Below are 16,759 nucleotides of genomic sequence, written 5' to 3' on the forward strand. Positions count from 1 at the left end.
CCCCGCACCCATCCAGCCAACCGGCTGTAACTGCCCCTGGAGTTCTATGAGAGACCACTGGACCCTCCCCTTTGGGCGACCCCACTCAAGAATGGCGCCGCCCTCTAAGGACCTAAAATTTACTGCTCACCAATCATGACCTTACCGCCACAGGCCAGCATAGTTGACTGACTATCTGGCCCCCCCAATGCTCACTGAAAGGTCATGCCCCGTCTCTAAACCCCACTAACCACACCAGCAGATTCTCCATGAAGATTTCATTACCCAGCTTAGTCAGATGGACGCCGTCTTTTAAGAAGCACGGTTCTCCCCTGATGCACCCGTGGGCAATCGTTTGTAGATGGGGAGTCCTGAAAACTCTCTCTATTTTGTTATTAATCCTTCTTATAGAGTGGTTCAAAGCCCTCGCAGACTCTTTCCCCCCTCCCCCGCCATTGGAATCTTGGCACCATCTGTGACCAAACTAGGGTGCACCCTTAACATGTCCGCGCTAACCAAGCTACTTCAGTGAGTATGGTCTCCACCAGCCCCCTTCTACCTAGATGTACCAGATCATTCCCTCCCTGGTGTAGGATAATAATGCTGGGATGAACCCCCCTCCTGTCTAGCAGGTCTAACACAAAAGCCCTGAATTGACTGAAGCGGAGACCTCCCTGCCCATGAAATGATAAACTAAAACCAGCTTGTCTTGCTCTGAACTCATAATTGCCTGAAAGGAAAAAGTTACTCAAACGCCTCGCATAAGAATGACCAATGACCCACACGATATGTGGTCCTTGCTTCTGGGCGTGCAACCGTTCTTGCGCTGCTCCATGTTGTTGCTGCGCTGCCATTAGTTTCCCCCCTGCGTGACAGGCTTGAGAAACTGTAAAATAGAAGAGAACAAGCATCAGGACAATGGTCTATGTCTCTCTCATAACATATGCAACGGCAAATAGCGCTTATAACAATTGGAAGACCACCTGCCAATCCTTTGCACGTCACTTTTGGGCAAACCCCTAGCCGCTGCTTCGGTGGCAGCCCCTATCCTGAATGAATGTGTTCCGAAGCAACTGGGATCTAAACCTGCCTCGCGCACTGCCATATCCATGACTCTTTTAAATTGAAACCTCGTGAGTGGGGTACCATCAGCATGAATTAACAATGGCCCACCCTTGCTCCTAGGCCTACTTTTCAGAAATGCCTCTAGGTTGGTAATTTGCAGCAAAGATTTCCACGTGCTCTGTGCAATACTACCCCCTCCCCACGGGCCTCTTGATCATTTTTGGACCTTTGAATAGATATCGACAAGGAATCACCTTGGATCCTTACACGGTTAAGCTGCAGACCACCCTGCTCCAACTCCCCAATTCTAAATGCACCATAAAATGCCAATGAAAAGGCGGCGCAGAACAAAACGGCTTCCTCTTTGGTGTTGCAAACATGGTGGAGAGCCCCCAGTAAGGATGCCAGGAGTACCACCCCTATCGGTCACCATGTGTCTGCTTCAGACCCCTGTAGGCGCTGCCACCCCTTCAAAGCTTTTCTGACCGTGAAGCTATTGGTGGGGTCCCCCCTACCCTTCGCTTGTGCAAAGGAAGATATTGCTGTCACATGTCGCCTAGCCGCTGCCACTGAGCGCTCTTCCTCTTGCAATGCCCTCAGGTAAGCAAGAACCCCCCCCCCCCCATGTCATGCCACTTTTCTGCCCACTCCCTTCCCAAAAAGGTACAGTATGCCCAAAACGCCCCTTCATACGCCTTCCTGGTCCTGGGTGCTAGGCTAGCTGCCACGAGGTCTGGTAGTTGGGGGCACCAATCTGCCAAAGTAGTTATGGGAAGGGTGTGGGGTTCTCTGCTGCAGTCGGGAGATGTGCCCTGAAAAACTGCATCTTGAAGCGAGAGAGTGCATCGGCAGCATGATTCAGCACCCCTGGTACATGCTTAGCTCTAAATTGCATATTCAATCTCATGCATAACAAAATTATTTCTTTCAACAAGCGCAGGATCATCTTGCACCGTGCTGCTTGCTGATTGATGCATTCCACCACTGTCATGTTATCTGACCCGAACACCACAGATTGATTACGCAATTGTTCTGGCCACACTGTCAGTGCCACCCAGATGGGGAACAGCTCCAAAAAACCAATGTTATCTGTCAAGCCGCTCTGCACCCACCATGTCGGCCACCGCTGCGCCACCCACTCAGAACCGAGTATGGCACCAAATCCCTCACTACCCGCAGCGTCAGTCATCAAACTCAACTCAGCGGAAGTGGTGAGTGGACTGGGCCACACTACCATGCCATTGAAGTCCTGCAGGAATGCCATCCAATCCGCATATCCTGCCTAACCTCCGCAGACAACCTGGTGTGGTGGTGTTTCTCCATGAGACCTGACATGGCTTGTGAGATGGATCGCGAAAATGGTCATGCCAAAGGGATAACCCGCAAAGCAAAGTTCAACTGCCCCACCGTCTGCTGCAGCTGATGTAAGGTAACCTTTTCTTTAGCCAAGCATTGCTGCAACCCTGACCTGAGTTCATGATCTTTTCTTTGGGCAACCGAAAACAACCCTGGATGAAGTCCAACTCTATCCCCAGGAACTCAAAAGTTGTGGATGGCCCGACCGTCTTCCTTGGTGCCAACTGGACCCCAAAAGTCTGCATGAGCATGCAGAATTCAGGCAGTACCCAACCACACTCCTCGGAGCCCAGTGATCCTAAGAGAAGGGAGTCATCGAGGTAGTGTAAAGCATACTGATGCCCCGTCACCTGTCTAAAAACCCATTCCAAAAATAAACTGAATTTTTCAAAGTAGGCACAGGAGACTGAGTACCCCATGAGCATACACATATCCATGTAAAGTTTTCCTTGGAACTGGAAGCCCAGCAGATGGAAGTCTGAAGGATGAACTGGCAACAAGCGGAAAGCTGTCTCGATGTCTGATCTTGCCAGCAGTGCGCCAGGGCCCAAACCCCTGAGCATCTCAACTGCCTGATCAAAGGATGAATACTTGACGCTGCACAATTCCTCACTGGTAGCATCATTCAAGGATTTCCCCCTAGGCGCAGATAAATTATGGATAAACCTGAACTCTCCAGCTTCTTTTTTAGGGACCACCCCAAGAGAGGAACAGACAAAATTCCTTACAGGGATGTAGTAAAATGGCCCCGCCGCTCTGCCTAGGCGCAGCTCTTTTTATATTTTTGTTGCCCCCACACTTGGATTGGCCCTTACTGAAAGCTGGTTCTTGCATTCAGGTGTCCCTACATAATCTGGCGTGGGAATCCTAAAACCATACCTGAAACCATCTAGCAACAACCCAGCTGAAGGACAAGGATAGCTGTTTAACCATGGTATCAATGCCGTTATTCTAATGGGTGAACGTGCTGTATGCAGAGAAATATCCTCATTCCTGCTTCTTTCTCCCTCTATCTTTTGACTTTTTGAGACACTTGGACCCAGGGTGTGATGTGTTAGCACAGATAGAGCATGCATGTTTGAACTTACATGTGCCTGCGGGCCTAGTGCATGTGCGCCTATTGAAGTCCCAACACGTCCCCTTCCTCCTCCCCCCCCCCCCTCCCCCACCACCATTGCTGGAACTAGCGGGGGGATGTGGCCGAAAAGACTGAAAGGACTGGCCCTTGGTACTGTCTTATAACACACCACAAAATTGGTCTACCCATGAGATCATGTCAATTTGATCCCAGGAGAGGGCAGGGTCAGAAGCCTTTGCTCTCCTGAAATTTTTGTCATACTCTTTCCACCCTACCGCACCATATTTGTCGTGCGCCCCCGTTATCCTGCTCTGGTAGCATGCCATTTCTGTCTGCAAATTTGGGAAACGTTCTAGCATGACTGCCATGTAAACTGAGAAACCTCTAACCCAGTTTATCAAAGTCTCCTCAATCCTATACTTTTGTAACTCGCTTGCCCATTCCCTAGGGAGTATCCAGTCTTTCTTTTTCTTAGCCTCCTCTCGATCATGTTCATCAAGCAACAAAGAGAACATACTGATATAACTCCCTTTCCAATTTTTTTCCTTTACTTCTTGAATGACATGTCTTGTCAGGTGTTCCCTAGGGGTGCGAGCTTCCCCCACACCTAACATTGGCAAAGCCAACTGCTTACCTGATGGAGCTGCCCCCGCTGATTCTGTGGGCTTCTCCTTTGCAAAATCCACAACTGGGACGTGTGCCGGCAGTTCCTTGCTGTTCTCAACCGGGATTGTACCACCCATTGGAGTGACAGGAGTTGGTGTACCCAGCCCTTCCCCTGAAGTATGCCCAGGTGCTCCATTGAACTGTGCCACTATCTGCTTAGCTTTAGCGAGTAAGTCCTCCCCATTGACAGATGTCCCATCTGCTGGAGACCAGTTCACCATCTTCCCTAACCAAGGGAGCACTGCCGCTAAATTGGACACTAAATCCTGAGGCACTGGGGCTCCACCCGTAGGGGCAACTGGGGCCTGTGGACTACAACCCGTGGGGGCCACCCCCAAAGGGGCAACTGGGGCCTGTGGACTATAACCCGTGGGGGGCCCACCCGTAGGGGCCACCGGGGCCTGTGGACTACAACCCGTGGGGGGCCCACCCGTAGGGGCCACCGGGGTCTGTGGGCTACCACCCATCGATGCCAGCTGCCCATCAGTCCCTGCTGGAGGGACAGCCTCATCCGGATTAGTTCCCCCAGATGGACCTGGCCTGTGATGGGGGACTGGCACAGGGGCCACAGGTGTAATAGGCTCATTTGACCCCCCTTTCTTGTTTCTACCCTTTTTATGAAGGGGAGGGTACGCCGCCTTGAGGGCCACATGGGTACGTCTGGGTCTCTCTTCTAACCCCTCATGCTCATCCACCTTTTCTCTGAGGTCTGCAATAGCCTGCCCCATCTCATCAACCTTCTTCATTCTATCCTCCATATCAACCATTTTTTGCATCAGGTACACAACCAGCCTGTCCATGTCCCCTTAAGGCCCTCTTATGATCACGGTATCTTCAAACCAGGCTGCTGATCCGCTGCAAGTCCTCATGATCTTCGCCTCTGTGACCGCTTGCACGGTGCTGAGCTCCTTGCTGCTTGTATCCTAGAATAGACCAAAATTTAAAACAGATCAAGTGTAGCCTCCTGGTGAGGCTGGAGAGCTGAGCTGCGTGCTTCCTTAGATCCAGGAAGCTGCCCAACACTGCCCCTGAGACTGCAACAATAGGGAGAAACACAGACCCAATCGCGCTGGGACCCTGCCAGCCGAGGCTACAAAATGCTGTACTGCCCCAAAACAAAACGATGCTGCTAGTTATGCAAAGCAGCTGCCAATGCCCCACCACACTGCTGGTGCTATGCCAAAAAGTACCCACTCTGAGCTTTGCCCAGTCGCGCTGTTCATGTGCACTTTAACGCTCTGTAACAGCTTTAATAGACAAAAGGCACCTAATTTAAGCATTTCTATGACCGCGCTGCAACGCGCTTCTTGCCGGCAAGAAAAAGCGACCCTGTCCCACTCCCGCGCACTTATCCCGGGAGCTTAAGCCCTGCAATCAGCCTGCCCCCGTTCACGCTATCGTGCACTTTACTTGCCGTTAGCTGAAGGTCGAGCCGCTGTTGCTGCTACTTCCTACCACTGCAGCGCTGCTCCTAATTTTCTCATTTGAGCCGGGAAACACCGGTAATGTGGCCCGATGCTCAGTAAATCCAGTGGTATCTCGGTAACTGCTGCAACAAAGCTGTTGAAGCATCGTCTCTCACCAAATCGACCCCCAATGCCGAGATCCGATGCGCGACCTGAAATACAAGGCAAACAGGGATGAAAAAGCCTCCCCAGAGAGGCTACTCTCCTCGACGCTTCGGCTCCGCAATTCCAGGCAACCTGTAAGATACAAAAACAGAAATTAAAGTACAGCCTCCTAGTGAGGCTGGTGCGTCGTTATGGCAGGCTGTGGGAGCGGCGAGCAAAGAGGTAGACTCCGCCGCTCCCCAGCCTTTTAATGCCCCCAGAGAACCCAGGCCGCTACTAACCGGCCTAGCGTTAGCACGACACGCGCCCCGGAAGTAATTCCAATCACAATCACGAACCCACTGACCAATTAAGGACGAGGCGCGCCTGTCGCGTCACCAATGTGCGCGACAGGCCCGCCCCGTGGTCATCGGGGGCCGGCACAACCGCCATACATGTGGCATGTCCTTTGCCGGCCCCGCCTTTCTAGTGTGACAATTCAGCCTACTCTAGTCCCCCAAAGCTATAAGAATGGCTTGGGCGGCAGTCAATAGTCATTTTTAGCAGCGCCACTATATGGCAGACTGGTACAAGCCCCGGTGTTGACAATTAAGTGCCAGTGCTGAGCACCGGAAACCACCGGCTCAAATTAAGCACTGCCCACAGCTGTGAATAACCTGACAGTTAAAGTGTTTTGAAGTGCTGTTACATAAATTGTACTTGTAGACATGGATTATAAAAATTTTAGCTGAATGGTATGAAGTTCATATTGTAAATCTTTTTAAACCATTTATAGAAATAGCCAGTTGAGTCTCCCTTTAATATTTGAACGCCTGGTCTTGTATCCCATTTCTTCACGGAAAAGACCCCCTTTGCATAGATTGGTATTGCATTTGCACAGAAAAGAGTTTTCTGTTTTTGAAAATCCCTGCATTTGAGCCTGTTGGCATTCCATAAGCAAATTTGTTACAACCTGACTGGGAGAGCATTTTTTCTTCTTTTTTTTGTGCTGCAGACATATTTTTCAGTGTTTGCCTTGCCAAGGAGGAATTTTTACAGACTGTATCTGCTCATCACATGGATTTCTATTCTATAATAGCGCCTATGGCTCGGTTGTTAAAATAAATATTTTCATATTTTCCATGGGATTTAGATGGCAGTTCTTCAGGTATAAACGCTGCTCTTGTTTGCACTGTCACTGACTTTGAAGGATAAGGTCGACTGCACTCTGTGGTTTGCTGAAGGTGTTTGTCTTACTCATATGTATATTCAGCACATGAAGGCTTCACTTGGAACAGCAAATCCTGTTCCTGTGAATGTGCCCAGTGTTTCTTAGAATTGCACATTTTTTTATATCACCTTATATATTTTTTTCTTTTGATCACTTATTCAAGTTTGCTCTCTTTTTTGGAGGAATGCTTGTTTCGCATTGAAGTCCTATTATTAAAACAGTCCACACATTTTCTACATCACCAAGCAAGAGGTTCCAAAATAATCACATTCAGTCCTACAGGGAGCAGAGTTTTCACAATTAGGTGTATATTGCTTTCCCTCTTGGGGGGGATGTGGGGGGGGGGGGGGGAGTAGTTCCTTGTATCGGCCTCAGATAGCTTGTGTCCTGTTTTGCTGCGTGTAGACTCCCTCAGGCTTTCTTGCGCCCGACGAGACAATTGACTCATCTACACTAATTTTGTGTATTTTGGGTAAAATAGGACCAGTTTGCTTGGTTTCGTAGTGGCTCTATAAAGATGATATTGTGTTGTGGTGTTTGCAATCATTAATATTGAAGAACTAGCAACTGCCTGTCGTAAAACGACAAACTAAGTTGCCTTGCCCAATCTTTAATAGACATAGTGGAAAGACATTGAATGCATAGAGCGTCCTGATTGTTCCCCGCCCCACTTGGCAAAATGTGACTGCACACCGTGTTGCACATAGACCTCAGGGATTCAAGATCTGTGCCACTGTCTCTCTAAGAGTCTGTTTGGGGCAAGCTAAGGTACATGGTGGGTTATAGGGATAAATAGGCCTTGACATAAGGTTATCGGAGTCAGACAAAGGATGTTGGAGTGAGCTGTGAAGTGGCGTGCTATCCAATGGAGCGTGAAAAGCGCGAGATCTCGGTGAGCGCGCCCTTAGGGCCTGGCCCCCTGGACCCACGCCACACCCACAGAGTCCGGTCGCCCGATTGGCTACTGGCCGGAGGAAGTACTTCCGGGTCGGCCGTGACGTGTGTCTGGCCAGAGCATGGAGTGGAAGGGGTGGAGCCGGGGGGGGGGGGGGGATATTTAGGCCCTGGGTCCACTGGAGAACATCCTCTTTTCCCTGCACTTGACCCCAGGATCAGCAGAACTCATGGGATAACATGAGGGAGTCTCTGTCCTGCTACCAGATGTGTATCTGAGGCTAGGGAAAAAAATGTAATAACTTTCTACTCTGTGAATGGGACATGACCAATCAATAGGGAGCATTAGAGGTTGTGCATGGAGTAAGAGGGTGAGTTTCTTCCTTCTTACTGTATGGGGATGAATTGTAGTAGAGTTTGGCTGTCCTGATAAGACAACAACTGCTACTGTGATGTGTGATATTTTCTTTTGCTGAATTTGTATGTCAAAACCAGAACTTCACTTGTGTAGTGTTATTTCGTTCAATAGCCATTTAAATTTTCACTGTGTGTACATCCTAGCAAGATGTTCGCTTTTTCCTTTCACATATTCTACCCATTTCATAAATAATCCCCCCTCCAAATGATTTAAAGTTGAGTTGTGACAGACTGCAGCCTTGGATAAATAATAAATTCACAGTAGCAGAGGTTTTATTTTACTGCATATCTAATTTCTCCCTTGGATGAGTTGGAGTCCAGGCAACAGAATGTCCTGCCAAATTCTGTAACTAACACCGCAGATAAAGATAAGTGGAGTTTGTGTGTCTCCAAGGTGAGCTTTACTAACTTCACCTCTGACTTTGGAGCCACCACAACTTAACTAAAAATATTAAATCAATTACAAGACAACATGTGTAGGAGAAGCTAGGTCATTCTCCTGATTTATTTTTTTTTGTTTAATCTTCTGATGCATCTCACAGAAAGGTAAACAAAACTCAAATTACAATTTATACTAGTTATTCCGGGCAGTTCTACATTAGCCAGTAAATGTATGAACGTAATGCTTTTACACTTTCTGCAGAGGCAAAAAATTTCTTCAGTGGTTTGTGTACATTTAGGATGATTAAGTTGAGCAAACCAGGTGTAAATAACGCATCGCCAGATCCAGTATGGCCGCCATGTCATTACGTATGTGCATGCGTAGTCATGATGAAGCAGCCATTTTTGCACTTTTTTGACGTTGATAAACCTCAACAAGGTTTTTTTTAATAAGATGCTTAACAGAGTTGGTAAAGGCAAAAGGTCAGCGAACACCTTTCAAATGCTAGTAAAGAATTTAACCCATATCAAACAAAACTATCAGGCTTGCATCCATGGTTTGAGTTAAAGTAATTGTACCAAAAACTTTTCTGAGGGGTGCAAACAATATCTTGTCAATGAAAGAAATGCAGGGCTTTCCAAGACTTACCTTTCAGTCTTTGGAACATTCACTTTTACTTAACCTAGCCACCACTACGACCAAGGACCACAACAGGATGAACCACTGCTTTCCACAACATTGACAGACCCATAGCTGTGCATTTTCAGCATCTTTGTGGAAATGTAGGCCCTGGTGTCAGAGGCAGAGTGGCTGCATGTGTGAGTTGAAAAACACGTGCGCTTTGGGAACCTGACACCACCACCTGGATGGGTAGCTGGGATAAGTATTGCACTAATATATAGCCATACTGGCTATTTCCAAAGTAGGAAACTGCTTCAAATATATTATTTGCTAGGAAGAACAGAGCAGGTCCTTTTCTGTTTGTTTTTCCTGAGAATATTCCACTTCTGTTCCTGAGAAAACACGTTGTACCCTTCACTTAACTGGTCAAACTCTGCAAGCAGTATGCACAAAGTATTCCATCTACCTGGAATGGTGGGATTCATCATTGATCAAAGGGGTAGCCGAGCCTTCTCACACTGGAGGAAAGATGTGGAGAATTTCGGATCTGATTTGGAAGGGGTTTTTGGCACTAGGCCCTCACCTTACAGTGGTTGTCCAGTCCAGTACTTGGACAGCCACATTACTTTTTTGAGGCACCAACCGGTTAATAGTTCTAATGACATCTCTGAGCCTCCATCTTGTACACGTTCTTCATTTGTGCCTGCAGGAGCCTATCAGTCCTCAACACAACAAATGGACAAAATGGAGATGTGGCCAAGGGTGAGAACTCCAATATGGGCATGCGTTTACCACTTATTTGGAGCAGTTGGCAAATGTGCCTGTTAAACCCCACTGAACTAGGAATTCTGTGTGGAATTCAGTCAGTAAATTCAGTTTCTAGTTCTTTTCCATCCCGCGGAGTTGAACACATAATTGGTCCTCACGGAATGTTCCCATCCCACCCTGTAGTGGTGTTTAATGGTGCGGAGTTTCCACCCCGCCATAACCGGGTTACTTGTAATTGTGGCCTGTGAGGGGATTTCTTCTCGGAATCAGGATCTTAATAAGGCAGTTTTCTTTGATATCGAGGAGGAGGGGGCTTTTTTTCTTTTTTGCATGTGCCATAACAAGCAAAACATTGAAACAATGTGCCATCCGGAAGGCGGTGTCACATTAAGCGCGGGCTGACGTCTGTCAAAGATACACCAGTGTTTGCTTTTATTATGCGGTGAAACGCCTCATTATACGGCTGCTTAGCCAATTGTCGTGTGACACTGCTGTGCTTGACTGTAGTGGCATTTTCTAACTTCCGGCGTCCACCTTGTTGCGATTTGTAGGTAGTCTCAGTGAATCGTATTGAATCTACGAGTCCCAGAATGCTGCTGGAAAGCAAAACATTACTTGTCCTCGCGAAACTTATAATGTTCATACGCAGTTTTATATTTTGTTGTCCAAAATCACTTTATCCTAACGTTACTTGGCTTGGGTAGGAAATGCATACATTTTGTGGTGAGTGACATCTGTTCGTTTTATATTATTATTATTTTGTAAACTTTTCAGTCCAGTTAAAGGAAAATAGGTAGAAACGTCTTTTAAGAAAGTGTGCGCAGTGCGCTACATCCCCATAATTGTTTCTTACTTTAAAAAAACGTTGAGCTGCCTTACACAAATTGTCCCAGAAAAACGGACTTTAACTGTCACAACTGCATGGCAAATTTCTTTTTCCTGTGTTACAGGAAGCCATGCTAGTTTCATTTTCCACTTTACGGATCCCTCCTCCAGGAAGAGCACCTCCTTTCACAATTGGATGGTCTGATGCGGTCAATTTAGGCCTTTGAAGCTCTGTTTCTGGTTAATTAGGGGCACGAGAGGGGCAGTGCGGCTCCGCCGTCACAGGGCTTGAGACCCCACTGAAAGAGACCCTAAGGTGTGCTCTTCGTTTTGTTTCATTGTCATGGCCCTGAGTGATGCCATTTAAATGTGCAATGTTGTCAACAAGGGGCTTTTCTGTGTCATTGGAAGGCGCGCATATGAATGGGGGCGAGAAGCATAATTGCTCATTACCTGACAGTTTTTTTCCAAGAGGCTGAGTGAGGCCCGGCTGACTCGTGGCCTGTGCGCCTTGGGCCCCGAGAGGGACAAAGGCCTCGCGGCCGGCTCCCCACCCCTTTGTGTGGCCGCCCGAGGTGCGAGGCCCGGCGATAAGGGGAGCGCACGCCAGTGCCCTTCAGAGAGGGTGTGTACCTGCCAGGAACAGGAAGCCGGGCTGGGCCGCTCCTGTGCGCCGCCGAGAGCCCCGCAGAGCCCGCCTGCTGCAGGTGTGTGCGCACATACCTTCTTCGGGCATTTTGGCAGTTTTACCACTCTGCCGAAACTTGAAAAAACACCTCGCTCCGTCTCGAGCCGATATGAACAGGCTGCAGCTGAAGGAGCTATCGCAGTCTGGGCTCTACAGGAGGAGGCGGGACCGGCCCGACAGCCAGGGACTCAACGGCTTCTCGGAGGACCGGCTGAGGTGAGCGCGCGCCAGGCGGACAGGTGACCGCGTATCCGCAGGACGCAATGTATCTTGTCCTGGACGTCCATTTTAGCAAGTGCATTCTGGGGGTTGTAGTTTATTTACTTAAATCAAACCTGTTGAGAACTTAATAACTCTGGTTTGTAAAATGAAAGGCAAAGAAGGGACAAAAAAGGTGTCGTGTTAACATGGCTCGCTCTTGTGACCCGAGCCATCCCGTGAACCACAAAGTAGCCCCATAGCAAATATGAGTAGAGTGTCCACGTCTGTTGTTGTTTCCCTTCAGGTATCCCCAACCCGGATATTATAATAGATAAGAAAAGCAGCCAAGTAAAGCCAAGGCTTGGATAAGGATGGTTAGTGGGCTCCATGGCTCAGGGTCACCACCTTTCCAGCTCTGACTCACGTTTTAGTTTAGGAAATTGTGGGTCAGTTAGTCCTGTTGTTCAGCTTTAGGAGTTGTAAGCTCCTGTTGGCTGTGGGTGTTATATGAACACCCAGGGCTGGAAATGTTGCGTACCCATGAGCTGCAGCCATCGCAAGCAAACCATGAATGGAAAATGACCCCTAGATTCGTGCTTCAAGCCGCTACAAGACCTAGTGAGATGTGTGTGTCTTCACCGCTCACTTTTACGGTAATCAAGGCTGACGGAGCGTGTGTGACTGTGTTCTTGGAGCTGGCGACGAGTGCACATTTATTGTAGAGCTGAGTAACAGGAAACAGATGGGCTTCACAGCCAGCATCAGCCGTAGGCAGGCACCGGCAGGCAGTCATGGTAACCTCCTCCATGAACCCAACCAAAGAGGTGAGTCCCCCTTTCCTGTGCGCTCTTTGGACACTCAACAGTGACCCTTTTGCAGTGATTTTGAGTCCCTCATCAGATGCAGCTGTAATAATTACAAATTGCTGCTATGTAACGCTTGGAGATATGACAGCTATTAACATACACACTTGTTGCTCCATGGCGCTGTTTATGATAATCTCATCTTTCACGATACTTACTTTATCAGCTTTAGAAGGATGACTGGCTGCGTTTCCCCACCAACCCTGTTGTTTTTAAACCGAAGTTCGCAGCAGATGCATGAACCAACGGAACTATCTGAAGCACGTCCAGATGCGCGGAATGCATCATTTTGCGAGTGTGTTGCTTTTTTTGCGGGTCACTTTTAACTGCCACCTGGTTTCTGAGGGGTGAGCATGTATGTCTGCAGCTCTCTGCAAAGGATGGCCCTCCGCGGCCTGTTAGATCTTGCTTTTCCCTTTTCCATTGAGGGAATTCTTGGCGATTGAAATGGCTTTAGGCAAAAGAATGCAGCAAAACCACTTGTGACCTCCGCAGCAGCCCCGCCAAAAGACACAGTGCTCTCTGAAGACTTTTCTGTCAGAAGCTTATTGGGTCTTGTCAGTGCTCCTTAAATCAAGCAAAGACCTGTGCACGTCAACTTTGGCAGGTAGTTTTTACTCCCCGACACTCTTTCATCCTTCGTCTCCGAGAGAGCATCCAGGAATCTGTTGCAAACTGGAGCGCTTTGCGGCTTCTTCAGGTATATGAAGCGCTATACAAATTCTATAGTAAACTATTACTGTGGCTTAGCCTGTGTCTGGCTTGTATATGGACTACCTGTATGTGGCTTGGGAAAAGGCGAGATCTGCAGTGACCACAGTGGATTTTGTCTGCCCCTCCCCCTCCCCCAAAGGTGACTCCCCCCGGATCCAGCGTAGGAAAGAAGCGCAGCATTGATGCCTGAGCAGGGATCCCGTTTGAGTGCTGACAGCAGGAACAATGCAGCGAGGGCGATTCCATCCCCCCCAGGGGAGGCCAGTTTATTTCTAGCCAGCCTTACTCGGAGCTTTACTCGGGCCCAGTCTTTTGAGTATTCTTGGCCTCTTAGCCTGGCCATAATTACTTTCCGGTCCAACTATTTTTTTTTTTTTACAAATTCGGCACTTTGCGGGCCTCTGTGGTTGAGTGTATTTGACTTTTTGGAGGTTCTCAAAAATCCACAAACATCAGAAAGTACATGTAAGAAATCAGTTTCCCAGAGTTTTCCTACATAATCCATAAACTTTTTTTTTTTCTTCATCTGCATGTTTTTTTAATCCACTTGTGTTGGGTATTATTTGCGCAGTGTCCCTTAACTTTTTTGTTCGGCATAAAGGTGCTCGAATTAGATGTCAAAAGTACTGGTATAGTTTGTGAAACCAGACCAAGTGAAAACTTTGTGAAGGGTTCCTTATCGAACCCCCACCCCACCCTTTCAGGGAACACCCAGTTGAACCCCCTACTCTTTACTATTCGGGGAAAATTGCAGATTTTATGCGGTAGTAAATTCTGCCTGCTTAATGTGAGATTTCTCCTGTTCCCAGTTTGAATCTATGGACTCCTGTGAGTGTCTGCAGAATAGACGCCCTTTTACGCTCCTCAGAAACGAGTTAGATGCTCAAAGAATGTTGTGATCTGGACAATTTTGTTTTGTAAAGTACAAACCAAGACCCTGGGGTGTCGTGTGTCCACAAACACAATAGTGCCTTCGCTTAGCAGGAGCCCCGTGCTTAATGTCTCCTTTCAGTGACCGCTGCAGGGCAGCCGGCGCTGTTTACCATGGATACCACTCAGCATTCCACCGTGGAAATGTTTCCATCCGAGGCCAGCAAGGGTCCCGGCTGTGTGAGCGATTCACACAGGTCCCGGGGCAAATCAGGAGGGGGGGGGGGGGGGGGGGAGAAATTACCCCTCTTCGCTGGCCTTTATTTCACGTGTCTCAATGGCGCAGCAGCAAAATCACACTTTAGAAAGACCAGTCCAATGTGTCTCTTCTCAGAATTATTTCATTGATCCTTTGTATGTGTTCTTGTCGGTCTCATAGTTCACGCATAAGGTTTGTGCACTAATGTTAAACCAATGCATTTGTTGCAGAATAACTTTAATAAACTGTGAAGGCAGTGAAGTGTGTGTGGGGGGGGGGCTAGGGGGGTAGGCGCAGCGGTTACAAAGGTGCATCATACACCACCGGGTGCTAAAACAGGCGCTCGTAACAGCTAAGAATAACTGGAATTGGTGCTTACTGGTTGAGTAAGACAGTGCATTAGTATAGAAGGATGTGTGACAGGATGGTGGATTTGTACAGTAGGTTAGTGTGGTAGTACAGTAGAATGGTGTATCAAAGTAGGAGGGTGGTGCATTGATGTAGTAGGCTTGCATCTTAGACTAACTAGTAGGATGGTGCATTGACCTAGAAGGATGGTGCATCTGTATCGAAGGATAGTGCCTTGGTAAGTTAAGATGGTGTATTGGTATAATAGGATTGTGTATTGGTTTTGTAGCATGGTGTAATAGTCTAGGAGGACGGTGTATTGTAGTAGGATGGCGCAGTGGTATAGTAGGGTGATGCAGTCGTATAGTAGGATGGGGCATTGGTTAAAGTAGGTGCTGCAGTGGTATAATAGAGTGATGCAGTCGTATAGTAGGATGGCGCAGTGGTATAGTAGGATGGCTCAGTGGTATAGTAGGATGCCTTAGTGGTATAGTAGGGTGATGCGGTGGTATAGTCAGACTCTCCAGGAAATTGCGGCTTGGATTAGCAAATTTAGCGGCACAAATATGGAAATTTAGCGGCACAAATATGGAAATTTAGCGGCATTTTTGCTGCCCTTTATTTTACTCATAATAATTCATTTTCAGCTTTAAAACAATGGAAACTGTTTTAGCAGAGTATTCCACTTTGAAATAGGCCCTGATGTGATGTAATTTCCTGTGATGTCCCTTCCACTACCCCTAGCATTTTAGTGAATTGACGCCCATGCTCTAGTTGGCCATGTTACCCCCTGAACTTCCATGTCCAATGTGCCTGTATTTAAAATATATCTTGATGCGTTGAGACAACCCATACTTTAATATATTAAAGCAACTTCTGAATTTGAAAGGTTTATTAAAAAAGGCTTTCTATTTTAGCTTTTACGTATATTGCTAGCAAGAAATAAATATACTTGAAAAAAATAAAAACGCATATTTCCGTGATTTATTGCAGTACAACTTTGCTATAACATGAAGTTTGAGTATATGGGCTGACGTTGAATGTTTGCTTGGCCCATGTTAGCAGCTCATAAATCATAAATCTCTTGAGTTCATTTTATAACTGCTGTGGAAGTTTTGTGATGCACGGATTGATGGTGTGCCTGTTATCTCCCTGTAAAAAGAGCCAGGTCCAACAGAATGCTTTTAAAGACTCTTTAGTACAGGATTCAAATTTCCGAATTGAACAGCATTCAGAATAAGGCAGAAGGAGAGACATCTAACAACTTAGTAAATACACCAATATTCCGATAATAAGACCTTTTTTGCACAATTATAAACACAGGGAAGATTTACAACAAAGGGAGTAGTCCTTTTCACTTTTAGTCACACACTTTAATTCATTTGTGACACTTCTCCACACCTAATAAGGTTCTTAAATTGACACATAGCATAATACAGACTATGGATTACTTTAGGGGTCTCTATATTATGTTTATGATCTGATACACAAATGTAAATATCAATTTTGGCACAAATGTGAGCTGAGGCGGTCACTCATTTCAATTATTATAGGAATTATTGTGCTTTTGGTGATGGAAGAATCAACAGTCTGCATATGCTCATTCAAAAGTCAACACAGAATTTATTGTGCAACTTGTATGTATTTTTCTTAGCCATGAAAAACGTCAATTATCATAGAAATGTCAAAACCTTTCCCCAGCATTCCTTCCTTTTCACAGGCATTTATGTAAATATCACGGCATTTTTACAAAAGTGCTGATTTTGCCGGCACTTTTGTAAAAATTGCGGCATTTTTACAAAAGTGCTGATTTCGCGGCAAATCGCGAAATCCTGGAGGGTCTGTATAGTAGGATGCCTCAGTGGTATAGTAGGGTGATGCAGTGGTTCTGTAGGATGCCTCAGTGAAATCTTAGGATGCCTCAGTGGTGTAGTAGGGTGATGCAGTGGTATAGTAGGATGCCTCAGTGGTATAGTAGGGTGAT

At 47.1% G+C, this 16,759-nt stretch overlaps 1 protein-coding gene across 9 annotated transcripts in view; it reads left to right on the plus strand.

Annotated features, from left to right (window-relative positions):
- The window catches only part of LIMS1 (LIM zinc finger domain containing 1), a 388,121-nt gene that overhangs the window by 173,900 nt on the left and 197,462 nt on the right, over positions 1 to 16,759 (plus strand). The window contains exon 1 of one of the 9 annotated variants that reach the window (XM_085622628.1): positions 11,457 to 11,736. The exons of 6 other annotated variants lie outside the window; for them this stretch is intronic. In XM_085622628.1, the coding sequence (XP_085478754.1) occupies positions 11,630 to 11,736 (107 nt within the window). In that variant the 5' untranslated portion in view covers positions 11,457 to 11,629. Of the gene's footprint in view, positions 1 to 11,456; positions 11,737 to 13,230; positions 13,285 to 16,759 lie in introns of those variants that run through there. 2 more of the 9 variants (XM_085622636.1, XM_085622635.1) reach the window with 2 other exon arrangements.

The sequence above is a fragment of the Triturus cristatus genome, chromosome 8, assembly GCF_964204655.1.
Source record: "Triturus cristatus chromosome 8, aTriCri1.1, whole genome shotgun sequence".
In the NCBI taxonomy this organism is placed as follows: Eukaryota; Metazoa; Chordata; class Amphibia; order Caudata; family Salamandridae; genus Triturus; species Triturus cristatus.